At 36.4% G+C, this 20,251-nt stretch overlaps 4 protein-coding genes across 4 annotated transcripts; 3 read left to right on the top strand and 1 right to left on the bottom strand.

Moving 5' to 3' along the window:
- The first annotated feature begins 1,581 nt into the window (after positions 1 to 1,581).
- On the top strand, positions 1,582 to 2,496 carry LOC149710244 (uncharacterized). Its single transcript, XM_089860776.1, has 3 exons — positions 1,582 to 1,824; positions 1,892 to 2,060; positions 2,225 to 2,496. The coding sequence occupies exons 1-3, from the start codon at positions 1,687 to 1,689 to the stop codon at positions 2,494 to 2,496; spliced, it is 579 nt and encodes a 192-aa protein (XP_089716902.1). The 5' UTR covers positions 1,582 to 1,686.
- Positions 2,497 to 2,597: 101 nt separating this feature from the next.
- On the top strand, positions 2,598 to 3,134 carry LOC149710243 (uncharacterized). Its single transcript, XM_089856009.1, has 2 exons — positions 2,598 to 2,821; positions 2,880 to 3,134. Exons 1-2 carry the CDS (start codon positions 2,670 to 2,672, stop codon positions 3,079 to 3,081), a joined length of 354 nt encoding a protein of 117 aa, XP_089712135.1. The 5' UTR covers positions 2,598 to 2,669; the 3' UTR covers positions 3,082 to 3,134.
- A 3,039-nt stretch (positions 3,135 to 6,173) lies between these two features.
- On the top strand, positions 6,174 to 10,407 carry LOC149710242 (uncharacterized). Its single transcript, XM_089860775.1, has 9 exons — positions 6,174 to 6,355; positions 6,415 to 6,454; positions 6,534 to 6,610; positions 8,038 to 8,110; positions 8,188 to 8,383; positions 8,436 to 8,588; positions 9,377 to 9,594; positions 9,659 to 9,984; positions 10,206 to 10,407. Exons 1-9 carry the CDS (start codon positions 6,303 to 6,305, stop codon positions 10,405 to 10,407), a joined length of 1,338 nt encoding a protein of 445 aa, XP_089716901.1. The 5' UTR covers positions 6,174 to 6,302.
- A 3,932-nt stretch (positions 10,408 to 14,339) lies between these two features.
- LOC149710241 (ATP-binding cassette sub-family C member 2-like) lies at positions 14,340 to 19,533 on the bottom strand. Its single transcript, XM_089860774.1, has 8 exons — positions 19,214 to 19,533; positions 18,647 to 18,846; positions 18,458 to 18,584; positions 17,572 to 17,673; positions 17,339 to 17,485; positions 16,076 to 16,401; positions 15,803 to 15,997; positions 14,340 to 14,782 (listed from the first exon to the last, which is right to left on the bottom strand). Exons 1-8 carry the CDS (start codon positions 19,448 to 19,450, stop codon positions 14,656 to 14,658), a joined length of 1,461 nt encoding a protein of 486 aa, XP_089716900.1. The 5' UTR covers positions 19,451 to 19,533; the 3' UTR covers positions 14,340 to 14,655.
- Positions 19,534 to 20,251: the final 718 nt, after the last annotated feature.

Genomic DNA, 20,251 nt, shown 5'->3' with positions numbered 1-20,251 from the left:
TCTTAGTTTGACCCGAGCCGTAATAGCAGTAGTTGTGGCCGGAGTTTTCGCTTCGTTATAGTCAGATTTTAGCTTAAAAGGAACTCTGTAGTACCTTAACCCGGTTCACGGGTAGTTGAGCGGTTTTCAAAAGAGCGTTTTGGAATAAAGCGGTTTGCAAAACCGCGTGGAAGCAAAACCGCGGTTGCTGTTTCCACGTTTCTCAATACAGCGCTATTTCCCAAAACAGCGGTTGCTGTTTCCGCCCAAACTGTGATTGATAGGGAGGGAAATCTCTATTATATTAAGTATATAGAACAAAGAACAATATTATGCAAAAAGGAGTAATGTTGTATCGGAAGTAAATATAAAATATAATTTTTGGAAAAGGCATATTATTTTGGGAAGTCAATAAAGATAAACAACAATATTTTGGAAAAGGCGTACTTTCGTACGCTCAAGATATAAACGCTGTAATCAATATGCGCTAAAACGAGAAACGGCTATAAAGGCAAACGCGTTTATGAAAAAGCCGTTTTGGACAATGCTGTTTTGATAACACGCCCAATCGATAACATACCCCTTAACCCACCAATAGGAGTAGCTGAGCTTGGTTAGAGATTTTATTTTAATTAGAATTTTTTCAGATCGCACCCGGAAATTGAACTAGGGTCGCTGGAGCAGCAGTAAGTCACGCTACCACTTGGTAGAAGCCCAGAGTTTCATCCTTTAGTTTATCTCTAAAGTGTCGGGGGTGGTACCTCTTTATCTGTGGGGACGGGTATTTTTTAATTTTTATCTGAGGGGTCGCATACTTTTGAATTTGTATCCTTGGGATTTTTTTTTATATAATTCGCCGTTTTGTACTTGTTTAAAAGCAAAAACATTAATCACTCTGTTACATATGAGGAACTGAAAATCTGTCGGCAACATTTTACAGCTATTGAATTGTACATTCTAGGATTTAATCGGAAATAAAATGGCGTTGAACGAAATGGAATTTCTTGGAAATGATCGATATTTCAAATACAGGTAAAATAGGATTACAAAATCGTATTTTTTTAACATTGTTTCTTAAAACCGGTAAATTATTACAGATACGCCCGAAAGACTGAAATTAATTATTCGACGCCATTGGTGAGTTTACCAACATTCGGTCGCGTTGTTGAAGCGAGACTTCAGTATCTCGTGATTAATTTTTGATGACATAAAGCTTCATTTTTTCACAGGAATCATGGGTTTCGAATAGCAAATTGGCGCAGTACAAAATCATGCAGGATTATTTGAAACGAACGCTGAACATGAAGTATGTTTTTTATTTGGAATTCGTTTTGCAAATGACTGGGCCAAGCGAGAAAGAATTGCCTTAATACGCTAGGCCTATTCCTCTCGGCTCGTTCTGTCAACTGCAGGGTTAAAAAATAGAAAAGTCGAAATTTTAAACTATTTTTGGGGCAACATACTCGACATACTTACATTTATAGGCACAATAATTTTGATATTATTTTAATATAATTTTGTCGATGATTTTCAGCGTGAATTTCGCAGAACATAAATTTGGTATTCCATCCGTATCTTGGTTATATGCTAATACTTCAGAACCTTATCTTGTTAATGCAAGTGCTTATATTTAAACGCTTTTATTTATAACTGAAGTATAATTAACCCTTACGCTGGTTTTAGAAATCACATATTCTCACGTTAGACATGCCACGGTCTTATTTCTATGAACGACTGGAATATTTCACCCCGTCACCGCCCTACGGAACGGAGAAGATGATTATCGTGTCTGTCCCAAAGAAAATAGTTTCTGTTTCCTTGTCCTTCTTAAATATGACCACAGAAGTAAATTTCACTCAACTACAATCTACTCACTTCCCAATTTATCTAATTAAATTCTTGGTTCATTTAGGTGTTGAGTTTAATGGTGTCAACCGTGGTGGTTCTATCTCTTTTGCTCGTCATTCACTCCATCGTAACCAACAAATACAAATCGTTGCCCACCAAGAAAGTCTTCAAGAAACTAGCCCACGAAATCCTGGAAAATATCTGGGAGAACGCCTCTCTCTTGTGCGCCGAACGTAAGCAATTGTTAGCTAATATTTTTCAATGTAGCATTACGTGAGATCGTAGCACGAGCCAGTTTCGTAAGGAGAATCCAATTAGCAGGAACTGTGGTCCCTTTACTTACAAGAAATAATTAGCTCTATATGATTAAAACAAAAGAGGTTATCATATTTCGTAGCGATTCCCGACGTTTTGACCCACATTACTTGTCGTCTGCTCGCTTCATCGTGGATAATCGGAGTAACGTTCATTCTGTTTTTCTTGGGTTGTTTCTTGCGAACGGAGTTCACGACGGAAAGTTACAATTGCATCGACACTCTCTCGGACTTGATAAAATCGGGAATTACACCATCAGTGACAGAAGGCAGAAATTTCCATTACCTTCAATATTTGGTAAATAAGTGTTTCCGTGTTTATTCTTTATATTCTCCTGACGTCATTGGTGCGTAATACAGGCAGCGCATCACCCAGATGTTAAAAAATGGGTAGACACGCTCAAGGTTGAAAATGTTTTCAATCATCCATCTCTATATAGTAAAGTTACAGGATACATTCCGATTCTTTCTGGCGAAAGGGTTCTGATCGCAACGGAAAAACAAATAAATTCATACTTGGGATATATAATGGCCTACAAACCCGAGGTTAAAGATTTCTTGGTTAGCCAAGGAGGACTTTACTTTTCGCAACAAGATCTTTCCTTCGACTATTTACACACTATGTTTAACACATCTTGGATGAGAAGCAGTCCGCAAGTGCACGAGAACGCCCAACTGAGGTCGGTATAAATTTTATGGGAAAATGATTTAATAGGCTTGATGAATGTTCCATTTTAGCATGGCACCAATACTCGAAACACAAGTTTTCAACTATCTGGATTTTGAGTACCATTACTTCGTTGAACAGATCATGTGGAAGAAACCGCTGAAAAGCACAGTTGACTTGGACCTTAGAAGCGTCAGCGTTCCTTTCTATTTACTTTTCACGCTGATGTCTTTCACAGTACCTGTTGTCATTGCCGAGATAATCTTCAACTAATTATTTTAAACACTGGGAATTAAATACGTGACTACAGGAATTAAATTACATCGGACATCAGAGAGAAATGGCTTTCACGGATTTCTTTTTTTTTTTTAAATTGAAGTAAGCCAACTGATTACAATTATCCATGGCTAGCTGTCATAGTTTGTCCAGTATTCGTGGTGAAAACTTAGTATGGTCTACTATAGTTTTTGCCATAAATTTATGATCTACCCTTAAGTTTTTGTCTAAATGGGATCTATAGAAGACTAGTAAGTTCTCGTCCTGCAGCCCAGAATCCATCTCTTCCCAACTTAATGTTAAATTGTATGAGACACTATCGCAGTGAAAGGGTTCCCTTTAGTTTATTGTTAATATGAAACGCGAAAGGTGATAAAAACATCTACTAGATTTCCTTCGAGATTTTCGGTAGTACTTAATTTTCTCCCATAAAATTGCCTATGCATGGTCATTTAAAAAAAACCGTCGTAAATTTGAGGATGTCTACCCACTTTTTACTTGAAAGTGGAACTTTTGCTATTTATTGATAAGCCACTGCTAAGTTAAAAGTAAATTAACAAATTATTCAAGCGTTATAGAAAGTTCTATTCACAATTCGGTTGGTGTATAAACACTATCCTCTCGTTATACATTAACAATATTTATAAAAAAACTTTCTTAGCAGATAAAGACAAGAAAAAGTAAAATTTGAGGGAATAAAATGGAATGACTGAAGTTCCAGAAATTGAAATTTTTCATGACATGATTATAAAACATCAATTATTTTAAAAAATACTTATCTTCGTTTTTCCACAAAAAAAATTCCATTCCCGCAAAATATTTTATCATGAAATTTTGCATTATAACCCTTTGATATAATACCGTATGTTTTGAGAACTATCAGTTTTAAAAGTTGCGGCTAAAGTAATTTTCGTGTGACGTCTACTTGCTGTTCTCTAGGAACACACTGTAGAATGTAGACAGTGTATAGAGAACGTTGTTGAACACAGACAAACGGCGAGCTGTGTATCTATTTCATTATTTGACTGGCTTTCCACTATCTCAAGTCGTACCGATCTCTTAGAATTTTTAGTTTCCCAGTATGATGGTGAACCTTTGTCCATATTAGAGCTGAATTATCTGTAAACGCACACATTGAGAATATGCGCTAGATAATGGAAGCCATCGCAAGATCACACCAAATAACTATGACGATTAACTTGCGGTCATGACCCTTGGCTAAATTAGGGCAACTAAATCCAAGAGGACCTAACCTATTTCTTTAAATGTGTATTTAAGTTTGGGCGCGCTCTGAACCGTAGAGGCCTTTAAAGAGAGCTTCAAAGAGGAAAGGATATTCATCGTATTCCTCCTAGCTCGATTTTCGGTCCAATTGTATCAGTATAAAAATTTATTTTGTACAAAAGCAATTCGAGCATGAAATTGTTTGTTAATATTTAAAACTATTACATTTGGGGTGCGCATAAAAATGTGTTAATTGGATTTCGCTATAAAAACTGTTAAGTGTCACCTACAAGGCTACACACCTTTTGACCTCAAATATATCTCAGGGTACAGATATATATCTAGAAAGCGGATTTCGTCACAGAACATGAAATATGTTTAATAATAGTAAAGAATAATGATTGTACTCGGTCAAATCATCGATGAGAACCAACTCCTTATGTTACTCTTAATTACAGTTATTATCCAAAACAAAAACAAAAAAATATTGATCAGGCTTTCAGGGTTTAAGGCTTCACACACACACACACAAAAACAAAAACAAAGTAATCATACGAAGCTAATTTACTTCTACATTGAGTCAAGCTTCAAGATTTCCTAATCTTATTTTCGACATCGGAAACAGTTCAATCCTAGTGAGAGAGTGGTTAACATGGCGTTAATAACGCATTTCCCAAGTTCAGCATGATGTTTCCAGAGTGTTGCTATTCTATAAATAACATGATTTGAACCGTTCACAGGCGAGTACACTTCATATAATTCTATTTGAATTCTGGTATTATCAGAAGTAGGATAAGGGACTAGAAGTATTGAGGTAACCAAATTCTTCACTTGGCGAAAGTGAATATTCTTGATAACACACCAACGGTTGGCCCTCTGGTACCGGTTTCTGAGTTTTCCCTCCAAAACGTGAGACACTCGCGGCGGTAGACGGCCGAACTAGATTCAAGCAGCCGCGTCCGTGTTCCGCGGCTTCAAGGCTCAGAGGAAGGGGGTAGGAAATTATTTTTGGAACTCGACCAATTTTTTTCTCTCTAGTGTAGGCGCGATGGAAGCGGCATAAAATCCTCAAATTTGTTCACTAGTGCCAGGATCTATTACCAATACTAGAGCTCTTTACTTCTAGTCTCCTCCTACTTCTGGAATTATGGATAATAGATCTGAAAGGGTTTCAAGTACGTGGTTTGTTAATTTTTCTTTTTAAATTAAGGATACACTTTCTGGCTATTTTCACGAACAATTAATTGGCAAATATCAAATTAAAAGCGTTGATTCCAAAATAGTTAAGCACACTCGCATAAAACCGCGCCCATTAATAGTTTATTCTCATCGCCAACGTAAATGGAAATGAAAGCCTCCAAGAGAGAGGGGTGAAAAAAGAACCCTCGACGCGTTGTCGATAGATACCAGAGAACAGGTTAAGGGACACAAATAGGTAAAATCTATCCTAACAATAATAGTAACATGTAAAAATATGCCAAGCTTAGCTATGGAACTGATACACCGTAAAATGTTCTGAGACCCCATGTACAGCCAAGTTTTATATAGTTTAATAGAATTTCTTTATATAAAACATATCGTCACTTGGCTATGTTAATTAACTGCTCTTAGTATATGAAATTTCATAATTCTACCATTACCCAGATCGAAGATACAGGGCGCTAAAAGAGCTAAAGTTGCTTTGAGAAAAGAGTGTTCGGAGTGCTTTTGGCGAGTGTACGGAGTGCTAAACTTGGCAGGTGCCCCCAGATTAAGGATTTTTGTTTCAATGTAAACCAAAAATTAAAGCTTCTTCATAAATTTTAAATGTTTACCGATGAAAAGTCGAAAATTTAATTATTTAGAAGGGAAATAATGAGAATTTTATAAATTGTTAAAAAACAAGCGCTATTAACAAGTCTTGTTTTTTACAGTGACTTATGATAAACAATCGAAAATATATCAGCCTTTGAAAATTTCGGATTGTACATGCGAGAAATTACGTAGGCCCTAAAATGGGAATGAGAGAAATGGAATTTCTTGGAAATGATCGATATTTTAAGTATAGGTAAAATTTGAATTTTCAAATTGCTAATTATTCATATTAAAAAGCACTCATTATTATAGGTACACCAAAGAAACCCCTGTAAACATTACGACAATCTACGTGAGTTTATGAACATTTGGTCCCATTCCAAGAATTGCTTTTATGGAAGACAATTAAGCTTTTTATTATTATTTGTTAGGAATATTGGGCGTACCCAATCAATGTGGTGCGATACCAATTCTTCGAGGAATATTTTAAACGATCCGTCAACATGAAGTAATTTTGTAACACTTGCAATTAGATTTGACTATTAACTGGGCTGAGCAAGGAAGAGTTTCCTTAATGTGCTAGTCTTGGCTCGTTGGGTCAATAAACAGGATCGTCCAAATCAAATATCAATATGCTTATTGGAGATGGGGGAGTAAGGTTTTTATGTACAAAATCGACTATAACCTCGCGTGTTGCCTTTAGTACCCTACATCAAAACGCTTAGGGTTATTCTAAAAGAAAATTATTAGGATTCGGCTATTAACAAGGCCGAGAGCAAGAAAGAGTTGTTTTGGCTCGTCCAGATGAAAAATCAATATGTTTATGGGAGATAGGGGAGTAAAGGTTTAATGTAGCAAATTTACATTCCTTTTTGCACCTTACATAAAAACATTTTCCTTTGAAATAATCCACTTAAAGGGTTATTCTCATACGAAATTACTTTCCTTTATTTTCCGTTTGAAAGTAGTAGAATTTGAATATCATCTTTTTGTTATTCCTAAAGCAGTTTTTACCGTAAAATAAAATAATATTTAAAGAAAGCGATTAGCTTGCTCTTGGCCGCAAATTATTTAAAATTCCTATCATATACACTGTTCCAGCCTGCTTTTTAAATGCCGAACTAAGCCATGAATCAGTAATTGCAAAAGTCGATAGACGATAGACAACGTCTTTTCGATTTTAAAGACAGTGTTTTTAAACAAGTTGGGAAACCAAAATAAACCTCTCCGAGTCAAGAGGTTTTCTCTTAAATAACTAAATAAATATTATTGATACTAATTATTTTTATCGTCAGTAATCTACCTTAATATTAGTTTTAAGAAACGTTATTCCTAAAGTCATTTTAAAACATAGCTATTGTTGACGTTTGAATTCAATCGAATGCCAATGCCTCTTTAACAAATTTTGGAAATTCAGAGTATATAACGCGATTGATTCACAATAAATGCTAAGAAAGCCCGCAATTGCGTGAACCTTTGGTGGAAGCCCTGCCATTGGGAGGTTAGACATTTCTCGTAACCCTAGCCAATTGCCGCGTACTTCTTAATGCAAACGATGAGGGTAGAAACGAAAAATTGCTTTCGGCAAACACGTTTGGTCCGTTTCGCCAACTGCGAACTGGATAACAGACACAAACAGACACATCCAGTGTAATACCTCTCCGTGATGTTGCCGCGTACTTCTTTATGCAAACGATGAGGGTAGAAACGAAAAATTGCTTTCGGCAAACACGTTTGGTCCGTTTCGCCAACTGCGAACTGGATAACAGACACAAACAGACACATCCAGTGTAATACCTCTCCGTGATGTCATCGTAAAAGAAAAACCAAATTTTAAATTTTGGTTTTTGTATTCCTTTAAAAACGTATCAGCCCAGAAAATTATTAACAAATATTAACATTCTTCTGTAATTCAATTTTGCCCATTTTATGTAGGGTATTTTACGAACTAAATAGAGTGTGGTTTTATGACATGTATAAAATATATACTCATCCTCAGTATTTCCAAGTAAGTGAAAGAGCAATCAGACCGAATATAAGTATACTGAAGTACAAATTATAAATATACCATTTCTCTGTTTTAAGAAATCTCATGTTATAGCGTTCGACACGCCGCGCTCACTCTTCGAGAATCGACTGGAATATTACACTCCGTCTCCGCCTTACGGAACGACCAAATTGACTATAGTGTCCGGACCACCAAAGAGAGTCATGTCCACTACCTTCTCCTTCTTAAATATGGACAATGATGTAATGTTAGCTCAAAAACAGTCCACTCACTGCTCAATTAACTGAATTACATGGTTGGATCAATTAGGTGGCTATTTTAACAGTGTTGACCCTGGTCCTTGTTTCAATTTTGCTCGTCATTCACTCCATCGTAACCAACAAATACAAATCGTTGACCGATAAGAAATTCGTCAAGAAACTGGCCAAAGAAACCCTGGAAAATGTCTGGGAAAACGCCTCGCTCTTGTGCTCCGAACGTAAGCAATTAAGTGACCGCTGATATTTGATAAAACAAGTTGGGAAACCAAAATAAACCTCTCAGAGGCGAGACACAATTAAGAGGTTTTTCTTAAATATTTAAATAAAATAATTGATATAAATTATTTTAATCGTCATTAATTTACCTTAATTCTAGTTAAATCGTTTTAAGATACTTTATTCTTAAAATCATTTTAAACATAGCTATTGTTGACGTTGAATTCAAGCGTATGCCTCATTGTCTCTTTAACAATTTTTGGAAATTTAGGGCATACGGGACTTACGAGGTTACCGCCCTCTTTTCGGAGAGTTGAGTTGGTCTGTCATGGCTACGGGGCGCGTTCGACGACAGGGAATGTCAGCCACTGGCTAAAGGCTGCCGACAGGTTATGGCAGCAACAGAAATACCTCTCGTAAATCCCGTATATAAGGCGATTGATTCATAATGAATGATAAGAAAACCCGCAATTGCGCGACCCTTTGGTGGAAGCCCTGTCATTGGGAGGTTAGATGTTTCTTGTAATCCTAGCCGATCGTTGCGTACTTCTTAAAGCTAACGATGGGCGTAGAAGCCAGAAATTACTTTCTGTGAACACGTTTGCTCCGAACGCGGTGACAGACACGTCCAGTGTAATACCTCTCCGTGACGCCATCGTCACTCGGAGATGTATAAATCCCCATTGCGTCAGATTCTATCGCCAGCTATTTTAACATGGGGGATTCAACAACCAAGGGTTGTCTTCCCCTTAATTAGAGATTAAACGAACTGGACCATTTTGATTTGTAGCGATTCCCGTCGTTTTGCCTCACATTACTTGTCGTCTGCTCGCTTCGTCGTGGCTAATCGGAGCGACTTTCATTCTGTTTTTCTTGGGTTGTTTCTTGCGTACGGAATTCACGACGGAAAGTTACAACTGCATCGACACCCTCTCGGACTTGATCAAATCGGGAATTACACCTATAATGATTGAAGATAGCGGAACTTTCGAATCTCTTCAAGTTTTAGTATGTAGGCGGTTCCTTGTTAATTCCTCTATTCTTCTAACGCTGTTGGTTCGTATTTATATAGGCAGGCCAAGATCCAGCTGTCCAGAGGTGGCTAGACACACTCGATAAGGAGAATATTTTCACTAGTCTGGCAGATTATATGCAGTTTCACAACTACATTCCTATTCTTTCCGGGGAAAAAGCTCTGATCGTATCAGACTCCGATCTGACTTGGCTGATGGGACAACTCCTGACTCTTGATTCGGCGACGGACGGTAAAGATTTTTTCATGAGCAAAGAAGGCCTTTACTTTTCGCAATACGATCTTCGCTTTGATTACTTACACCTGATTTTCAACACCACTTGGTTGAGAAGCAGTCCGCAAGTTCACGAGAATCTCCAACTGATGTCAGTACAAATATTGTAGTAAATGACTTAAGCGTTTACACGCGACACATTGAAACCGTTTTGGAAAGTACAAAAAGGAATATTATGTTGTTTAAAACAGAGATCTTTTACGATAAAATGCAGATATATTTTTCAAGAAGGATTTCTAAAACGGTTGAAAACGGTTCCAAAGGGTCTCGTGTAAACGCGGCTTAACAGAGTTGCCGAATGTTCTATTGCAGCATGACACCTTTATTCGAAATGGAAACTTTCAAGTTTCAGAATTTTAAGTTCCATCACGCAATTGAACAGGTCACTTGGAAGAGACCGTTGAAAAACACGATCGCCTTGGACCTCAGTAGCGTTACTGTTCCTTTCTACTTCCTTCTCATGCTGTTGTCAGGAACAGTAGCCGCTGTCATCACCGAAATAATCTTCAACTAATTTGTTTAAACTCTGAAAATTAAATGCATCAGCGCACGAAATGGAATTTCACAATATATATTAAAAATATGAGAAACATTTTTCGACATTTCGATGCCTTTAGCAGTTACGTAGCTATAGAGCTGGGTTTCATTTCGGTATTTCAAGAACATATTTTGATATTAATATTTGAAATTGGAGTTGTGAAAAATTAGCTATACTACATTTATTTATAGTCTAAACTAGGATCTCGATGTTGCTAGATGCTAAAGGAAAGCGATGCTTGTTGAATTTATCGTTGCGGTAACTAATTCTAATTATAATAAACTAATAGTGCTTCATTTACATGTAACTTCAACTAGTGTTAAAAAAACTTTATTTTGTCATGAAAACTCTTATGACGCAGTCAATTTCTAACTAAGAATAATAAATTGCAAGTGAAGCTTTAAACTGGAGAACTGATCTATCGAATAGCGTTTACGGTTTATATAGAGATGTGAAATTACCGTAATTTTTAAAAATGGTAATTTACCGGGTTAATTACCGAAAAATTACCGGTAAATTACCGATTAAAATTTTGAAATTACAAAAATTACCGTAATTTATGGTATTTTATACTTTCACAGGCTTATTACCGCGGTATTTTACGTAATTTACCGGTAAACTACCATTTTAAAATTACGGTAAGATATAAATCGGTAATTTACGCCAAATTTGGTAAATTACCGGTAATTTACGGACGGTAAATTACCTACTCACATCTCTAGGTTTATATATGCGAGATAAAAAACATTGTTAACTAAATCTATATTTTTTAACCCTGGGTAGGGATAAATTTACGTTTAGGTTATTTTTACACAAATTCATTTTTTAGATTTAACAATGCTTTTAGTTCATTCCTTCCATTGATCATGTCTAATCGGTTCTTTCTGGACCAAAAGGTTAAGACGCCCAAGTACAGAGCTTAGATGAATACTTTTTTTAGTCATTGCATCTAATGGCTCAGAATAAACCGAAAGTTATTTACACGTTTGCCTTAATTTAGTTCCCTTAGTAATCCTAGGGTCATGATTAACTAGATTAACGTAGTTTTAGGTCTGAACGGGCAATAATAGTTTCCAATGCGCATATTCTCTATTTGTTCCACAAGAGAAGTATCGACTTTAGAATGAACAAAATAAGGAATTATAATGGCAAACCAAGAATTTTGTTGAGTTGTAACGAGAGGATAATGTTTACGTGAAAACAGTAACAGTTCCGAATAGAACTTTTTAAAAAACTTAAATAATTATCCTATTTTATATTCCAGTAGTTGCTTACCAATAAATAGAAATATGAAGTTGCTCATTCACATAAATAAGTGGGTAGATAATTTATCTTCATTTTAATACGGCGAAATATTATAGACAAAAATTGGTTGCTAGATTAAACAGAATACAGAGGTATAGGAAAAACTAATGTATGCAGCTGTCATTATTCTGTCCATTAGACTAGTGGTGGTAGAGAGGGGGTGTAGACTGTGTATCCCTCCCTCTGGTCGCGCTCTTGTAAGTGGGACTACTGTACGCGCCCAGTAGGGGGATGACACTGAGGTAAGAGATAGAAGGGTTTGACGTTTGCATACGTAGTACTGTCATTACTCTAATAGAGAATGAAAACAATTCCGAACAAACAAAACCTGATGGAGTTCAAAAAGTTTTCAAGAGCACAAACTGACCCATATCGTTCTTTTCTCCAATTCACAAAGTGGCGACACCAATTAATTTATAAACTAAACTCAATTTAACACATATCTCAGTCCCATTATTTAATATAATGTAAGTGAAAACCTACTATTTAAACAAAATACAATATTGTGTAATTTTGAACTAAATTAAATCACTTTTATCGTAATTTTTTGAAATCGAAAGTTCTAAATAGGTGGCGTTAAAAACACGTCTAGATTTAAATAGCGTGTTTGAAACTATATAGGTACGTTCAGTAACCCTCTTTGGTGACAGCGCTTACTAAACGATGTGAGATTTTTCCTACTGTACGCTTTTTCGCGTTTCCGGTTTTGACGTCATGATGCTCAGCGCTTGCCCATCAAAAAAACCATCTAATCGATATGGTTTTTTTGATGGCGTGACGTAGCGTTTGACTGATGAACACTTGACAGACGAAAAGTTGGCGCGGGATTTAAAAACTAAATTCCAATAATGTTATTCCTACAGTAATTGTATTAGTTTTCATTACAAAACTACTTCTACCATTCAAATAGACATAATTTTCTTAAACAATTTCATTATTTGTAAGCTCGTTTATACTTAAAAAGAGCCATTTGCGCTTCGTAACGTTTTGAGGGCCAGTAAGACGTTTCCCCAACTCCATTTTCTAAACCAGCGCTAACTTCAAAGTGTCACTTTTCCGTTCAACAGCCTTTTACGTCACTGTGACGTCTCGAGCCCATCAACCACACATCAAGAAAACAGCGATTTCCTTGAGATTTTCGTTACTGAACGTACCCATATATCGACCTAGCTATTATTTACTTCCGGTCAAGGCATATACCAAAATCTACCTATATCTTTTCTAGTGACCTCTTTTGATTAAATACAATTCAGGTTCGTTTGCAATTTTTATTTTCCCAATATATTTTGTACAACAACAACAACCTACCTCTTCCCGACATATAAAGAAAATTGTGCAACATTTACGTGTATAATAAATAAAGGTGAAAATAAGTACTTTGTGGTGATATTTAATATTACTTAAAAGGAAATCCGTAACCCATTGTTAAATAAAATAATACCAATTAGCAATTCAAAAACCTTCCACCATCTACCAATAATTGAACACCGTTTATAAATGACGCGTCATCCGATGCTAAAAACGCTATGGGTTTGGCAATTTCCATGGGATCAGCAAATCTATTAAAACTTTCGACGCGTTGGATCCATTCTTCTCTCGATATTGACAATGTTTTAATGATGTTGGTCTTAATTGGTCCTGGATTAACTGAATTAACCCGTATCCCGAATGGGGCCAGCTGCTGAGCGGCGAAACGTGTCAGTTGATCAACGGCACTCTTCGACACGCTGTAGGTCAGACTGTAAGGATACACATACGTTGATGATCTACTGGAAACATTAACCACTGATCCCTTGGTTTTCTTCAAGTGTGGCGTGCAAATTTGAATCAGACGCAACCAGGCCTTGAAGTTGATGTCCATGATTTTGTCGAAATATTCCATAGAAAAGTTTTCCAAATTTTGTTCTATACCTATTAAACCGGCGCAGTTGATTAAGATATCTAGTTGTCCAAAACGTTCAACAGTCTTGTTGACAAGTTCCTGTTGGCCTACTAGATCGGTGACGTCGACGGTTTGTGTTAGGACGCGATCTTCGGTTAATTCTTTTTCGTAGCATTGCTTCAAAGTTTCTTCGAAGTCTGGGCTTATATCTACCAGGGATAGTTTTGCTCCAAGTGAAGCGAAATGGATAGCCGTGGCTTGCCCAACACCCGAAGCAGCGCCGGTTATCAAAGCAACTTTGTTCTGCAGAGACATTGTTAGAAAATGAAAAATACTTCGCGCTGTTCCTATGGCTTAGATTTAAAACGAATGTAGGGAATGATGTGGCAAAACCATATAGATGCAGTTGTAGGTATTTTCATACATATGCAGCTGTGAAATGAGTTCATTTATAAGCAGCTGTGAATGTTTTCAAAATTGTACAAAAATGTTCTGACGAATTGGAGAAACGAACATGTACCTCTAATGGTACCTTCTAGAGTCTGAAGCTTCAAGAACACAAACTAACCTAACCTTCCAACCAAATTTGTTGACTATATCCCCGAGGTCACTCAAATAGATTTTAAATACACAACCAATGAGGCTAAATGGATAGCCATGCCTTCTCCAATCCAAGAAGCGACGCCATAAATGAATATAAACTTAAATTTATCATCCTAGCCAGTTATAAATTTTTATAAAATGTACAATCAGTACTTTTAAGGAACTCAATTTATTATTTTCTTACGGACAAGACTTAAACATAAAGAAGAATCTAAATAAGTCTTCTCTCCTAAAAAACAACGCAGGTTCGATTGGAATTTTTATTTTACCAATGAATTTTCTACAAGTAACCACCTCTTACCGACAGTTTTATCAAAATTTACACTTGCAACTCAAAGTAGCCTCTATACAACGTACTTATTGCATTTCTAGGAGTTATAACGCCTCAAAACCATACTGATTGATATTTATTTGTAAAAAGATTTTAAGATTCTTTACAACTTGTTTTCTGACAATAAACCAGCTTCTTTGGCTAAATTATGGAACATGGATTTGCTGTTTGACATCAGAGTCAAAGGTTTATCGAACTCAATCACACATCCTTGACTCATTACCATTACTCTGAAAAATGTGAAATATATTAATAAATTTATGGGTTACTATCCAGGGAGGACTAACACTAGTTTTAAATTGGGTCTTGGTTACTTTTATATATCCCCAATTTTCCCCTCTATAAGTCTCAATAATTTGGGAAGCTGTTTTCCCTCGCTGTGTGCAAACAGCTTTAAATAAGAAAGTGGTTATGTTCTTTATTTCCGCGCTCTTAATATTGAATTTGAAACTTGCGGTTCGCGACAAAGTTCCAATTTTTGAATTTGACCCTTTAGCTGAAAAGGTTGTCCACCCCTCGCCCCTGGTTTTACGCTCATTTTATATTTAATGGGAGGTCACGCTGCCTTCTTCTTTTGCCAACAAAGTTTTCCTTACACAATGGAGATGGAGAGATAAGGTTTCCCTGTCTCACCTACTCCGCTAATTCCAGACTATTTTCATGCGAACATTTATCATACCATAAAAACTATAATAGAAAATTTTGATGTAACTAAGAGGGAAAGACACGGAATAAATACTTTGCCTTCCATCTCGTTTTTTGGAGCCTGCGCTTTAGTCTGACTCTCTTTGTATCATGAGAGTGCTCAGAGATGGCAATGTGTCAAACCCCTTGTATGTCCCGATACTGAGGGTTGCCTACCCCCTTTTTACGTCGAAAAGGTCTATTGTATAATAGCACACTTTATGAAGGGAAAGATGAACGCGTATGACTACGCTATCTTAATTATCAATTGAAAGATGGTAGCGTTCATAAAATGTGGCTGAACGCTAACGATACTGATAAAAAATGTAGGTGAATTTTCGATTGTATAATGTCTGACAAAAGTATTTGAACTTTTAATTTGGTTGACATTTTGTTTGTACTTAAGTTAGAACAACAAGTTAGGACTTCTTCGATAAGGGAGATTTACGAAATCAAGAATAATACCGGAAATAGTAAGGACCCCGTCAAAAACGTCATGAAAAACAATAACACGGTTTGCGTTTACAGTACAATCACACAAGTGCTAATTTACTGTAGATACCTACCTATCGCAATCCATTATAGTGTTTATTCTATGAGCGATAGTTATGACTGTGCTTTCATTAAATTCTTGACGAATTGTTCTTTGAATGAGGTTATCCAATTCAAAATCCACCGAGGCTGTGGCTTCATCTAGCACTAACACTCTTGTGTTTCTCAACAGAGCACGAGCCAAGCAAACTAATTGACGTTGACCCACACTAAAAAAGCCTAATATTTAGTGAAACTTCTATTATAAAAAGGAAAATGCACATTGCATGCATTTCTATTTTATTTACCTTAAATTTTCACCTCCTTCTGCAATTTCATGCTCCAAACCATCCGGAAATGTTTTCACCAATAGATTTAAATGGGCGTGATCGATAGCTCGATAAATATCGTGATCCGAGTAGTTGTTAAGAGGGTCCAGATTAAGTCTGAGAGTTCCCGCGAAGAGCACTGGATCTTGAGGAATGATGGTTAGTCTAGATCGCAGATCTGACAGTCCGATTTCAGCTATGTTTATTCCGTCAATTATAATGCTACCGCTTGCGGCTTCGATTAGACGAAACAAGGCTGATGTTAACGAAGATTTTCCAGCTCCTGTTCGACCTACTACCCCAATCTTTATTATGTAAAAATACATACATAGATATTAGTTACGATTCAACAAATCAAAAAGCTCTCAGCTTGTGCTGTGAATCTTGTCTACTGTATATTTAAAAATGTTTCATTTTTGTCTGCACCTCTATGGTTCTGCACAAGTTTTGACCTTAAGTTAACGAAATTCTCTTATTATGTAACTGAATTCAAGAAAACATACAAGCGAAACTAGGAATTGTCACCGCAACGTGAGAATGGAACTTCGAGATGCGGATGGGTACCTACTGAGCTTGAACTTAGGTTTCGAAATCAAAGTGATGTAATCAGTGAGCACGTATGAGAAGGAAGCTCGGAGAGACCGAATTCTCCGTCAGTCCCCCCCTCCCTTTCAAAACCGAGCTGTGGTTTGGTATTAGAGTTCCACACATGCGCAATCAGCGCACAAGAGAAAAAAAATTCAGAGATGTATCTTTACGGCCAGTATTCTTAACGGATCACGTGACATCTGTCTCCTTGGCTGTGCCCCGAGGTAGGTGCGCGTGAGAGATATATCGGGCTGTACCGTTATAGTTATACCTTACCCTTTGACTCTCGTTATTATACGTGCTCACTGATGTAACGCAAGCTCTTTTTTCATCTCTAAAAATTATCACGGCACTACAAAAATTCCCTGTGTTGCTTGTATATTTATAAAAAAATTTTCCAATTCTTGATTCAAATTGAGGTGTCAAGGGGCCCTAAATATTTTCTATTGATAATTTGTTTTATTAACATCTTTCGAAATGTTTTCTCTTTCTACCGACCATGGATATGTACAGATGTGACAGAATTTTGTAAAGGGTTGCAATAAAGAGAATGAATCCCGCGAAGAGAATTTCTCTTCTTGGTAGAGGATTTCTTTGTTTGGTCTTTATTACCATCTATCTAAAAATACTTTTTCAAATGAACTTTATTCCAACCTTTTCCCTCGGTTTTATGACGATTGAAATATTTATCAGGGCCAAATCCAAGCCTTCTCTGTAACGAGCACAATACTGGTTGAACCTTATTTCCCCATTTTCTGGCCACAATCGATTGACATTTTGTTTCGGAATTTCCAAATCACCCTAGGTTAAAATGGTAGAGATATTATTACTTGTATATTTTAGTCACAAATTCGAAATATAAATGAAAATTTTACTACTAGACCTACCTCTGTTTGCAAACGTGAATATTCAATTATTCTTTCAACAGATATGAAAGAGTCTTCCACATTAGTTCCAATGATTGTGCAATTGAATAACATTACAAATAGCTGAAAATTGCACACATCGGTAAAAATGAATCATTAGATAAGCTACCGGGCGTTGTTCGTGTATTTTAAGGGTCTCGAAATGGGGAAGAGTTTCCTATGTATGTAAGCAAAAAACATAAATTGTTTTTGCGTCCACCCCTACGAAATACCCGCATGAAAATGGTGTTTAGAAAGAAACTTTTTTATAATTTTAAAAACTACAAAGGAAAAACAAGAAGTGTCTAAAAGCAATTTTAGCCAGATTTTGTTAGCGTATAATTCAAGCTAATCAGATTGTTCAGTGGTGAGGTAGTCGTTTCGGTATAATCAGGCTTGCACCTCCAGGCCCTAAACGAGATACTATGGTAGCGGTGCTTGGTGGCGCTCTAGAGTGCGATGGACAAAAAAGAGCGGACTTCATTTCTCGCGAGTAGTAGCACTATATTCGAAGTGAGTGAATATGCAAGGGAGGTTGCAAGTGCTTTTCGTAAAGTTTGATCCCCTTAAAAATGGACCTTGGTGGAAGAGACACTTTTGTTTTTCCCATGTGCGTTTCATAAGACGATGTTTAATTAGGGGCTGCTCATAAAGCAAAAATTTTACGGGTCTAGAATAGATAGTTCTTAACACGCTTAATGGTCAGGTGTTCACGGCCCAAGCTAGCAAGCCTGAAGTTTGGTCAAATTTGGTAACGAAATTTGACTGTGCATAAAGAACAAACTTACAAAAAACAAACCACTTTCTCAATTATGTATAAGAATACTAGCTTAAGCAAAAAACGCATATCTTTGAAATAAACTATTACCGCAAGGACATTGTGTATTATGTAAGCAACATTAGCGGGAGCTATTTCACCGTCTCGAAAAACCGTTGATAGTGTTACTGAGAGAACTAGAATCGAACCCAGGACGCTAACTCTTGCTGACAGCCATCTTATAAAGAAAATTTTTGTACATAAATATTAGAACATTTTTAACTTTTTTCAATAACACACCTAACTGAATAGTTTCTCAGGTTTTCAACATCTCTATTTTTATCGATAAGTGATTCAGCTTTACGAACAAATCTGTGAACAGCATCATGGGCTCTGATAACATGTACTCCAGCTAAGGATTCGGTGAAATGTGAGTACAACGGAGATCGAGTTGTGCCGTTTATTCTCTTCAACTGAAGACTCGTTTTGGCGTACAGTCTCTGAAGAAGGTTGTGTCAATGCTATGGTCAGTTTTTAAATTTACCAAGGAAAATATTATTAGAAGACGGTAACCTGAACTTCTACGTAACCTAAACCTTACTTAACATAATCTAAATCTTACCTAACCTACTCTAAACCCTTACGTAACCTAACCTAAATTTTACCTAACTAAACTTTACTTAACCTAAATGTAACATAACATAACCTAAAGCTAACCTAACCTAACGTAGCCCTAGAATAAAAATAACTTGAACATAACCTAAATCTAACCCAACTCTAACAAAGCTTAACTTTCTTGAAGATTCACACCATAAACACAATGGGGATCAGGTTGACGTCTTGGCCCCAAAATATTAATATCGTTACCTGAACACATAAGAAAAACAAGGAAAAAATGAGAAATGTCACAATAAAATCCGGAATTTCTATGGAAATTGCGACGAAGTTACTTATGATGCCAACTAATCTCAGCAAACATTTACAAAATGAATCTGGCAACTTTGAGTCCACCTCGTCTACGTCGGTCGAAAATCTATTCAGAATTCTACCTAACGGTGTTTGATTGAAGAAAGATTCTGGTGATCGGATGACACTAGTCAACATTTCATAATCTAATTTTCTGGAAGCTCTATGGCTTCCTAACAGCAACAAGAATGAGCCCAAATACAGCAATAGCCCCTGACTAACCACTAGAACAGCGTAAATAGCAATTCTAGTGTCTTGTGGCTCAAGATTTTTAGTAAGGATTGTTCCATTTCTCATCATGACAGGGGATAAATCGTTACTCCATAAAGCTAACCAGTAAGTAGATCCCAAATAAAGCGCCTGTTGGGCGAATAGGCATAAAATGACCACAATGCTCAATGCCACGCCAAAAGAGTTTAAATAATGGCCCAATACTTCTGATGAAGTCTGAAAATATACGAAAAACATTTTTTGGTAATGTTCATAAATATTGACTACTAAAAAGTTTTGATAGTTCAAAATGGCTAGCATTATAGTATCGAACAGACATATTCGGATTCGATATTTTCAATGTAATAACAAAGATTATTGGGCCTAAACCGCAAACTGAAAATTTCACAAACCTCAAACACATGTCTTTGATCATAAGCTATGCTTTATGATTTTCTATTCGCAAAAAATGTTTCTATCGAAATTCGAAAATTTAATGACCTCTTTAATAATTTCTACACAAACCTAACTCTTAATATTGACATTAGTTTCTTTAAGTTTTTTTTGAAGAAAAACGAGCAGCATATTAACATATTAATCCATAATCCCCCAGCCCGGTTAATATGACCATAACTATTTCATTCTTTATAACCATGCAGATACCTTAATTACAAGGAAACTTACTCTACAACTTTCAACTGATTCTGGTAATATGAGGTCCTTTACTAG

The sequence above is a fragment of the Phalangium opilio genome, unplaced genomic scaffold, assembly GCF_054372755.1.
Source record: "Phalangium opilio isolate 3A_F unplaced genomic scaffold, DU_Popi_V2 ptg000011l_1, whole genome shotgun sequence".
NCBI lineage: Eukaryota > Metazoa > Arthropoda > Arachnida > Opiliones > Phalangiidae > Phalangium > Phalangium opilio.
Note: the sequence above shows the minus strand (reverse complement) of the source record. Positions and strands in the feature narration are given on the sequence as shown.